At 40.1% G+C, this 10,512-nt stretch overlaps 1 protein-coding gene across 2 annotated transcripts; it reads left to right on the top strand.

Moving 5' to 3' along the window:
- Positions 1–6,591: 6,591 nt before the first annotated feature.
- Positions 6,592–8,272, top strand: LOC137940395 (myb-related protein 306-like). Of its 2 annotated transcripts, XM_068785434.1 has the most exons (4): positions 6,592–6,840; positions 6,981–7,110; positions 7,211–7,878; positions 8,007–8,272. In XM_068785434.1, exons 1-4 carry the CDS (start codon positions 6,708–6,710, stop codon positions 8,021–8,023), a joined length of 948 nt encoding a protein of 315 aa, XP_068641535.1. In that variant the 5' UTR covers positions 6,592–6,707; the 3' UTR covers positions 8,024–8,272. The 2 variants fall into 2 exon arrangements, with proteins under 2 accessions (XP_068641535.1, XP_068641534.1); XM_068785433.1 differs by having other exon boundaries at positions 7,211–8,272.
- Positions 8,273–10,512: the final 2,240 nt, after the last annotated feature.

The raw sequence follows: 10,512 nt of genomic DNA, 5'->3' as shown, positions 1-10,512 counted from the left end.
TATCGTATTTCTATAACTATGGTGTGGGTCCTCTTGTGTCTTATACTATCGATTTTGATGTCTAAGATTTGAGATGTTCACTATGGAATATTTTAGTTAAATTTTTCATGGAGGGTGACGCTCAAATTGTATTCAATATGTTGCAAAACAAATATAGTCTATGTGGAGAATGATTGGCTTCAATTATCCAAGATTGTTATGTATTTTTGATGCATACCAAGAGTTTTTAGGGATACCCTTTAAGAGGTAAATGGGGTTGTAAGCCTTTTGGCTTTACAAAAATCACAAAGAGCATCACAAAAAGATTTTTCAGGTTTTTTTTATGGTATCAAGGAGATTTTAGTTGCTCATGTTGTCTATCAATAAGACCCCAAGTGTGGATTGTATATAGGAATGGTGCCACATAGGGCTGATGTGTGTGTGTGTAGGTTTATTTCTTATTTAATTCATAACGTAGATGAAAATGGAAAATTACTTTTATCATGAACTGAAATCGTACCTCTTGACATGGCGTCAACTTTCGATGAATAGAGCTTCTCAGCTATCATCTCCGGCGAATAAAATATCTCGTTTATCGTAGAGGCTCGTTGATGGCAACATTCAAACATACATGTGCTAGACCAGATCCCCTCTTATAGCCTCCTCTTCATCAAAGGAGACCACAAAATCGACGAGAAACCGTAAGATTGTAACCGACGACTACCTTTAATGGAAAACCAACGACACAGGGTCATTGTCTTACAAAGAAGACTTGTCCCCTTTCTATCATTGGTGAAGGGGTTGACGAGCAACTTCTTGCAAAGCGAGAGAGACAGGGTTAAAGTTCATTTCGAAGCAATATATTTATTTTCTATATTGTATTTTTTTATGCATCCTTACTTTTTTTATTTAAATCCAAGGTTGAGACAAGTTAATTCATTTTGTTTAATAATAAGATTGTACCCAAGTATTTCTTATGTGCTTCCCCGTCTCTCTCTCTCTCTCTCTCTCTCTATCCCTTCTCCCTTCTCATGCTTTTCGAAGAAAATAGTTGATAGGTAAGACAAAATGCTGATAAATAAAGGGCCAACCCTTCTCAGGCTTTCCAAAGAAAATAATTGATATGTAAGACAAAATGTTGATAAATAAAAGGCCAACAAGGGTACCAAGGATGTCACAAGTGGCATGAGACCCAAGGAATCACCAATAATTAGGGCAAGAATCATGCAACACGTATCATACTAGTGACCACATCAGAATTCATGACACGTGGAACATAAAAATTATATGAGGTAACCCAATCTAAATCGTTAGGAAGGGATTGATGCTCCATCCCTTCCAATCAAGGCATAAAAAATTAAGATAAACCTTTTACACGTGTCACACTGCACTTGTTGTCATTTCAATTACGTTGCCCAAAATCGTTATTAGGTGGAGTATTAGTGAAATGCTTCATGTGTCTATTCTATATCTATTAAATTATTAACATTTTAGCTTGGTCGAACATGTACCAAAATTTTAAGGGTCCTGATGCATTCCACGATGTTAAGACACCCAGCCCTAAACCCACTTTGTCAAACCGGTTGGACTTTGGATCAGCTTATCTCTACTAGTAGGGAACATGAATATGACAAAAAGAGTAGATATCGTGACTATTGTGGCTGTGCGACACATGAGAAGATTATCAAAGTCTACCGGGATGGACGGACCACGTAATTGAAGGTCTAGAGGGTTCGAATCCAATATATTGATTACTACAAGCTACGTCTATTAAATGGAGAGGGACATGCAAGCATAAGTCTTCTTTCATTTTAATTTGGCAGATTTATGTGACCTGGCCGCCTTGTGACCCCATCGTATATTTAATTATATATGACATTGTCCCCAGTGTCATATATCACTATAAGTAGGTAATTTGGATAGTGATGTGTATATGAATAACCTCACTTGTCTTAGTACTGTCACATTTAAGCTCAAGGGAGAAAGAGAAAACTATGATCTTACTATTATTTAAGCTTAATAAGAATATATCTCATAAGAAATTTTAAATTAATTAGGTGATATCTTAGTAGTGTTTGGACGATTAATTTTAAATTAATTAGGTGATTTAATTGTCATGCCATAACTCATTAAATGTTTTAGACAATGTGACCTCTCATTTCATGCACCTCTTCTTGTCATTAAGTGGTTTAATGTGATGGGGTTAGACTCAAGGATGATAGTGAATGGTGAAGTGGACATGACCACAAGGAGGAATAAATTGCACTCTTTGCAAATTATCATGATTTTAATCAAAATGGTAGGACCATGACTTTAATTTGTTAATGTTTTTTTTTCTTGTAGACATGACACATGGCATTAAACTTCCTCCATAGTAGGAATTCATCATTTAATTTGTCCTTCAGCTTGACAAGGTCAAAATAATAATTAATTAATCCTCTTAATATTTTTTTATTTTAGTATTTAACCATTTTTTAATTCTTAAAAACCTTATTTCAACCTAAATTCCAAATTTTTATTTTAGATATTTGTGCATATTTATGGATTGCAGTTAGGATACCATTTAAATCATCTAAAATTATTATTTTTTTCCAATTATAATATATGTCTAATTCTATGTTTATCTATCTTAAAGCATAATTTTACTTAGATTAAGTTAAATCTTGCTCGTTTAGTTAATCCGTTTGCTCGTAATATTTAATAAATTTATGAATATTAAGTATGATTAATTTAAAAAATAAATAATATGATCTTATGGCATAACCCTTGAAACTTAAAACCTAAATTCTGTTAAAAAAATTAATAAATTTTCATGTTTCTTGTAACATGCTCATACCCATAATCCCACACCAAATAAATCCAGGTAAAGCAATTCCAGCCCCGCTAACACTTAATCTCCAATTCCCTTTCTAGAAGCAGTACGGACACGTGTCCCGATCCTCATTATCATCGAAACCCTCAAAGCCTCTGCCACGCGTACGCCATGTTGCCGTTGCCGTATGCCGTATGCGAACAAAGTACTAGAAATCTGGTTGTAATCCTGAACGTTGACACTTCATCAGCCCCAACCTATCAAACTCGTGCTCTGTGAAACGTGTCCTTCATTGAGTGCGTCATGGGAGGGTCGAGTTGGCGAACTACATGCGGATCTCCGGGCTTTAAAGATTAGCCACGTGTAGAGCTCCTCGTGGGAAGGCTGGAGGCCCATGTAGGGCCCACGAACGGCTCGCTGGCTGTAGTATTGTGAAACCCGAATAGAGAATATTACTTAGTTTTATTTTTTAAATTATTTTTGGTAAAAGAGAGGAGGAAGAGAGGAAAAGAGATTTTTAATAAAAAAATAAATAATTAAATAATAAAAAATAGTAAATTGAGAGGAGACGTCAGCGTTGACGTGGGAGAAGAGGTCCGGAGGGACGACGTCGTCTTCCTTTCTGGCCAATAAACTACTATTTATGGAGTTAAAAAACGTCAAAGGCCGTTCATTGAGTGAAACGCGACAAAAAAAATTCGAAATCTTATCTTCTAATTTTCGGTAGTCTGGCAGAAGAGAGATTTTACTAAAAACCGAGTTCAGATTCAGCTCAAGAACCAGAGACGACGATACGGAGTTTTGTTGTTTTACGCCTTACGCCGTTAACGGAGATTGAGAAGGGAGCTTATATGGATTAATGAAGACCCATTACGTTAGCAGGTCAGTGTGATTTCCCATCGATTACGTTTTTCAGAAGTTTTCTTTCTCTTTTCCAGCAATAAACACGGCGATGAAAGACCGTGGGGATCGTCAATTCAATGCAGCAGAAGAAACGAGCTGACAAGATGAGCATTTATCGGACTTCATTGAGAATTCAAAAGATGGGAATAAGTTTGTTTCAGATTTCGAGTTTAAACGTAGTGAACAACTGGGGAGGGTCATCCACTGTTTTTTGAAAACAAGGGACCAGTCTGCATTCAATGCAGTAGGTGTTGAACTAGTTTCACATGGAACACTGCAGAGGTAACGTGCTCGGCGAATCAGGTTCAATCAAACGGGGCTCGAGACCTTTTCCTATATTTCCCGATTCTGTTCATCGTCGAGTTTTACTGCGGTTTGAATTTTCAAGGTCGATCGACTGAACGTTAATTAATTCTTTGAGACATCGGAAATGAAATTCTTAACGGTCTGTAATTCGAGAACCATGGGATATTGTTGCCATTATTAAATTATATCTTATGAAATTAATTAACAAGGCAAATTAGTTCCAAATCTTCCCCTCTGCGTTCTAATGTCCCCGTTTGAGACAGTCTTGATCAACGGAGTCTTCGACTGTTCATCCAAGAACGTACTTGGGAATTAAGATATTTAATCCTCGGCAGGCACGACGGAGATCTGGACATCGTGGAAACGGAACGAAACGCCAGTCTCGCAGTCAGAAGCCATCAACTTCGACGTGAAAGTGACGCAAATAAGAGGCGTTACAGTGGTCTAATGGAATCCAAAGAAGATGAATCACGCCGACGCGATCACCTCCAAGTATAAAAAAGAGTCTACGGAAGACGGCGGAATCGGAAAACGCTCGGACTGTCCGGGACTGAGTCCAAGAGAATGACTTCATCTCCTCGTTTCCAAGAAAAACAGCCGGAAAACGAACATGGTCCACTTGTTGCAGACTCCAAAAAGACGTGTTTGAGCAGTGTCCGCCATTAACGCAGAAAATTCCAAGACCTTTAAGAGGGGGAAAATGTCTGCAAGTCGAAGCAAAATAGGAGCCCACTAGAGAACAAGGCGATTGACGCCGTGTATCAATCAAGTGGGTCAAGGTGAGTAGGCGCCGTTTATCATGGATTGGCCAGAAACAGACAATTTCTGGGTCGACCTCAGAATCGAAAAAGTTGTATTTTATCTTTACTTGATACAATTAGATTAACCGAAAGTAAGATGGATTCTGTCCATCGGATCTTACGATTGATTCCAAGACGGCAGTACGACCAGTTTTATCAACCTCTGTGAACTGAAGCTTGTTTCACCTTTGTTGGGTAGAAATGAATCGATTTTCATCATTGGGCGTGAACTGTGAAGAGAGAGAGAGAGAGAGACGAAAATGGCCGCAGAATACGTATCTAATTGGAGATGACCCATTCCAGGCAAAAGCTAAGCTTTTCCTTCTGTTACAGAAAAGGGGCCCCCCCATGCACGAGACAAGAAAGCTGCTCCTCTAATATAAATCATACCATTACAGGAAGCTTTTTAACCTCCATTAATATCACTCCCCCTCTCTCTTTCTGTATGAATAGATGGGTGCCTAGGTGCTCATAATTTCAGTCTTGGACAAGGTAAGAACCGTGCTCGACCGTCCAATCCACCACCCAGCGCCACCACACAGAAAAACGCAAGATCTAAACCTCATAAATCTCTGTCCTATTCTCCGTCAATAACCTCTGAAGTAAGAACCATCGAGTCCCCCTCACATGGATCCACAACCATTTATACAGAGAAACCAGAACTGCACAGATCAACCAAATTCGGGTTTTAATCTGTTTGTCAAATCCAGCAGTAATAAAGGAGGAACGTGATAATCGGAGACTGATGATCGTGTCTTACACATGACGGGATTTATGTTTAAAGCCTTGTTTCTGAACGAGCAACAGCTAATGTCAGTTGACAATGGTGGCACTGATGGGATTAGGGTTTTAATGGTGTTGAAAAGAGTCGACAGAGAGACCTGGAAGACAGGTGGCAAGGCGTCTGCGCCGACTGGGGCTGGATCAGTATGTGATAAGATATTAATTTCGACAACACGGTTAAGCTTCTTCAAAGGGTTGCACGCAGGAACTGTAACTGCTAGCTTTTGATCTATCTTTTCAACCCAGGTAAGGGTTAGGGTGAGATCCAGGCTTTCGAGCTGAGTTTTATTCCTCTGGGAAGTCTTGTCATTTCAGCTGAAAATTTCAACCTTTAGACAAATGAAACTTAGTAGTTGAAATTGTTGACATTAATATGACTGATACTGACTGTATTTAGTGTTCGAAGGGTTAGGGTTTGAGATCTGTAGTTTCAGTACTGGAAAACGGTGATAACACGTCTAGGCGCATCAGCCTTTCGATACGTATCATAAAATCTGAAATATGTCAGCCGTATCGACCAATACATTCTCCTTCTCGCGTCTACCTCTAAAAAGGACATGTAAAGTTTGGTCGAGTTCGAAGTGACTGAGTCATTTTACCGACTTATAACGATAATCACTTCTAATGATGTTAACCATGCAGGATTACGCCACTAAATACTAGAGAGCTGGGCTAGGGTTAGATAACCATAGCTTAAGAGCTTAAAAATAGTGACAGATAAGAGAGAGAGGAGGTGAAGAAGCTAAGAAGAGAGATTAGGGAAAATGGGGATTAGGGCTTCCTGGTTAAAGCTCCATTGAATGCCGACGCGGTTTTGTGAGGCAGAGGAGCTCCAGACGGCTGACTTTTTCAAGCCGGAGAGTAAATGCATTTGCTGGCTAATTTTGACTATAGAGTACTCTTTTGCTCATCATGGGTCAGCGTACCTTTGAGACAGCCTTCTTTCTCTTAGTCTCCTGTATATATAGGAGAAGAGGCCATGGCTGTGGATGCTTGTCTGCGTTTTCCCTAGTAGAGAGGTAGAAGAAAAGTCTACTCAAGATTACTGGAGGGCATCACACCTGCAGCTTCTTAGCTTACTTTCTAAAGTTGGAAAAGCGGGAAGAACAGAAAAAGCTGGAATCATGGGAAGACCTCCTTGCTGTGATAAAATCGGCATGAAGAAAGGGCCTTGGACGCCTGAAGAAGATATCATCTTAGTGTCCTACATTCAGGAACATGGTCCCGGGAATTGGAGAGCTGTTCCTACAAATACAGGTAAAATAATGACCATTGCTTACTCTTCTCTTTTGTTTCTTTTGCTTTCCTATCCAAGATCTGAAAAAAAAAAAAAAAAAAAAGAATTCTGCGTCTTGCAGTTGTAGTTACTCATATCCTTGTCTATCAATCTTTGCCAGGATTACTGAGATGCAGTAAGAGTTGCAGACTCAGATGGACGAATTACCTCCGACCCGGAATTAGACGGGGAAACTTTACCGATCACGAGGAGAAGATGATTATCCACCTGCAGGAGCTTTTGGGCAACAGGTAAAAAGACAATTCGATGCTGGGAATACAATTAATCTTGGGTTTCTAAATTGTCTGTGTTCGTGAACTAACCAGTACTGCTGCTGGTAATTTGAACCAGATGGGCTGCTATTGCTTCTTACCTCCCTCAAAGGACAGACAACGATATCAAAAACTACTGGAACACCCATTTGAAGAAGAAGCTTAAGAAGCTTCAGACTGGTCTTGACGGAGGTGTGAGCAATGGGTTTTCAGGATTGCAGCCAATCTCCAAAGGGCAATGGGAGAGACGACTCCAGACTGACATCCACACAGCCAGGCAAGCTCTGTGCGAGGCCTTGTCTCTTGAGAAACTGGAGAACCAGTCCGACTTCACTACTTCATCATCTGATGCCTGCCATTCGATCAAAAGACCAGGCCAGACGTCGAGCTACGCCTGGAGCACAGATAATGTCTCCAGATTGCTTCAAGGGTGGATGAGGAATTCACCGAAAACAAGCCGATCGAACTCTGGCACCACCCAGAACTCCTCTAACAACGCCAACGGAGTGGATTCGGCCTCCAGCTCCGGAACCACCACCAGTGCTGCCCACAACGACATAATATCGCCTGAGGCATTTGAATCTCTCCTCGGTTTCGACTCCTCCACCCCGGAGATGTCCCGGTCGCCGTCGTTCGATGACAACGGCAATTGCACACCGAGCATGGCGCTTTTCCTAGCTGAGAGCAAGCCCAGCGTGGAGGCTCAAGCCCCACTTTCCGTGCTGGAGAAGTGGCTATTCGATGAAGGTGGAGTCCAAGCTCAAGAAGACATGTTAGATATTTCAATAGATGAAACTGCTGAGTTCTTCTGAAAGTTGTTTTCTCATCTGAGACTCCTTTTTTTTATCTCTGTTTTTCTTGTTTTGTGGTTCCAGGCCTTGAAACCGTCTGAATTCACTTGAAGGCCTGAACATCACAGATCAGAAAGAGGGAGAGAGAGAGAAAGATCCCCCTCAATGCAAGTAAAGAAAGTGTAAATTATAGACATCTAAGATATATGTCAATATTTACATATTCGATATGTACTGCATCGGAGAATAAATTCCAATATCCGAAGTTACCTTGGAAAAACTCCTTCAATGCTTTTCAATAGTGAATAAACCCCATTATTGTAAGCAAATCAGTCTGGTGTACATCTCCATTGAAGGCCCCTGTCATCTTTAAACAAATGGAAAAAGACAAGCTTACAGAAGAACTACAGTTTGACCCGTGTCCCTTGGTTGTACACAAAAGATACTTTGCAGTAAACGAATGAAGATAACCAGTTCAAATCTCCTAAATCATGGCTTCTTTCCTCTCACATTCGCTGTGGGCAACCATCATTAATCTTGAATCTTCAGACCCATTATAAATGCGTTTGTTACTTAAACTATATCTAGTTACCTGTGCAAAGGGATTGAAACTCTGTAAATGCAATATGACAAGTGGCTATTGGCAGCTGCAGAGACATAAAAGGGAAATTGGGTTTGACTCATCTATCATTTACTCTGCAGCTGTAACGGAGAGAAGGTCAAAAGGACTTCTTTACTCTCTAGAAATCATGGAACAAGAGCCTGCCACAAGGCATCATCTCCTCTTCTAGATATTCTGCATGAGAAAATCTTGTAATTTGGGTGGACTTAAAGGTAACTAAAACCATTTTGATGGGTAGACCTACTTCCCTCTCCACTGGACTAGTTGGGACTCGTTAGAGACTGATGGATGTTGATTTTCTTTGAGGGATTCCTTCAATTCCTGATGGAAATTGACCAGAGGCTGATCACAAGATATAGAAAAGTTCTTGAGAGCACTGTCATGAATCATGAGCAGGGATTTGTCTTGGAAATCTGCTGGTAGGCCTTAAATGCATCACATGACAGGTTTTGGACTTTTTTTTACTCCTTTCCTCCTTTTTACAGCTTAGACTTGGTCCCTCCTACTTATTCATATTGCAGTCCAAACTGTAAAACGCTTTGGAGAAACCAAAGCCCCTCTTCCCCCTCATGACTGTCATGATCAAATGCTATGAAAGAAAGAAAAAATAAGGAAATTTCGTAAGGGAGATGAGGACATGAACCCCACTCCTCCCCCACATGTCATTTGCATCAAGGGACAAGGAACCTTTTTTCTAACTAGGTTAGATGAATGGGGTAGAATGTGTGAAGTGAAGGAAGGACATGCTCCCTTTAGTGGGTTGGACTTAGTCATATTAGCATTTAAAGCTTCCCATGTATGGAGAAAACTGAAGGGTCCATACCCTCCTAAAATGGATGACTCAAGGGGTAGTTGCATGAGATCCCATGTTCATTCCCAAGCATGGGAAGGCAGATACAAGAGGCTACATTGAAATAACTTATAAACACACCAAATTCTCCACACCCCTTTCATAGAAACTACACCTTTCATGGCCTGTGATGCCATTACCATGTCCACCTCCTGCTTTATCTAAAACTCTCATTTGAACATATTAGCTTTTGCATGTGGAAATGGACACAGCTCTCATGGAAGACAGCCTTGAGCTAGCTTGCACACAGGTCATCAATGCTGGGTTTCCATTGCCAGACTTCCATGGCCAGTCAAGCTTGGTAGGGCAAGACTCTGGTCTGAGCAAGCCCTTCCTAGGACGAGGTTCATGCCAACTTGAATGTAAATATAACTAAATGTCTCTATCTAATTGTTAAGGAGAGGAAACCTAGAAATTTGTTTTCGTATGTAAAAGTCAAGTAGTTCATAACTCACCAAGACCTGTCCCTTGTATCAGTACAAGGTTGATAGAATCACTTGTCGAGGGGTCTTAGTTCAAATTTGATGACAACAACAAAAGACTTTGATGTCAATTACCAGAGGAAAACATCCATTTTCGTTCTCTCCTTTAGCCTCAAAGAATATAAATGTTAAAGAGAGTTCATATCCTGGCAAAGACTCTATGGTTTAACACTGGTTGTTCATAACTCATCAAGCCATGGCCGCTGGAACAGGAGGATAGCGTCGTCACAAGTTAAAGTGGTCTCTAATCAAAAGAGGTGGCATCGACGAAGACACTGATGTTGATTATGAGGGAAAACATTAATGTCATTTTGTCTCCGTAGTAGGTGAATTTTAAACAACGGTTAGTCTATGTAAATGAGGGCAAAAATCCCAGTAAATTAAACCAGAGGGATGAAAGGCCTAGGTTTTTTTTTTTTTTTTTTTTTGAGTAAAAGAGACCTATGTTAATATCTGGAAATAACATTCTAATCACTGTACTAATCTGTTCTATGTGCCCCGTGACACCTTTAATATGACAATTAATGTCAGAGTCGAGTGTTTAAAATGCCTGTTAAGGTTATAAATCAATTTCTAATTAACAAGTACAAAATCTTTCTAATCCTGAATGTATGTGCATAGGGGTGGCATTGAGTC

Source organism: Aristolochia californica, unplaced genomic scaffold, assembly GCF_029961685.1.
Source record: "Aristolochia californica isolate CCGP_79_NKW_82.1479 unplaced genomic scaffold, dmAriCali1.0.hap1 SCAF_9, whole genome shotgun sequence".
In the NCBI taxonomy this organism is placed as follows: Eukaryota; Viridiplantae; Streptophyta; class Magnoliopsida; order Piperales; family Aristolochiaceae; genus Aristolochia; species Aristolochia californica.
This window is presented reverse-complemented; position numbering and strand designations above follow the sequence as displayed.

Bases quoted from the DNA above. Each gene is read 5' to 3' on its own strand.
- LOC137940395 (XM_068785433.1), top strand. From the start codon at position 6,708: ATGGGAAGACCTCCTTGCTGTGATAAAATCGGCATGAAGAAAGGGCCT. The intron at 6,841-6,980 runs GTAAAATAATGA...AATCTTTGCCAG, and splicing joins AGCTGTTCCTACAAATACAG to GATTACTGAGATGCAGTAAG. The intron at 7,111-7,210 runs GTAAAAAGACAA...AATTTGAACCAG, and splicing joins CAGGAGCTTTTGGGCAACAG to ATGGGCTGCTATTGCTTCTT.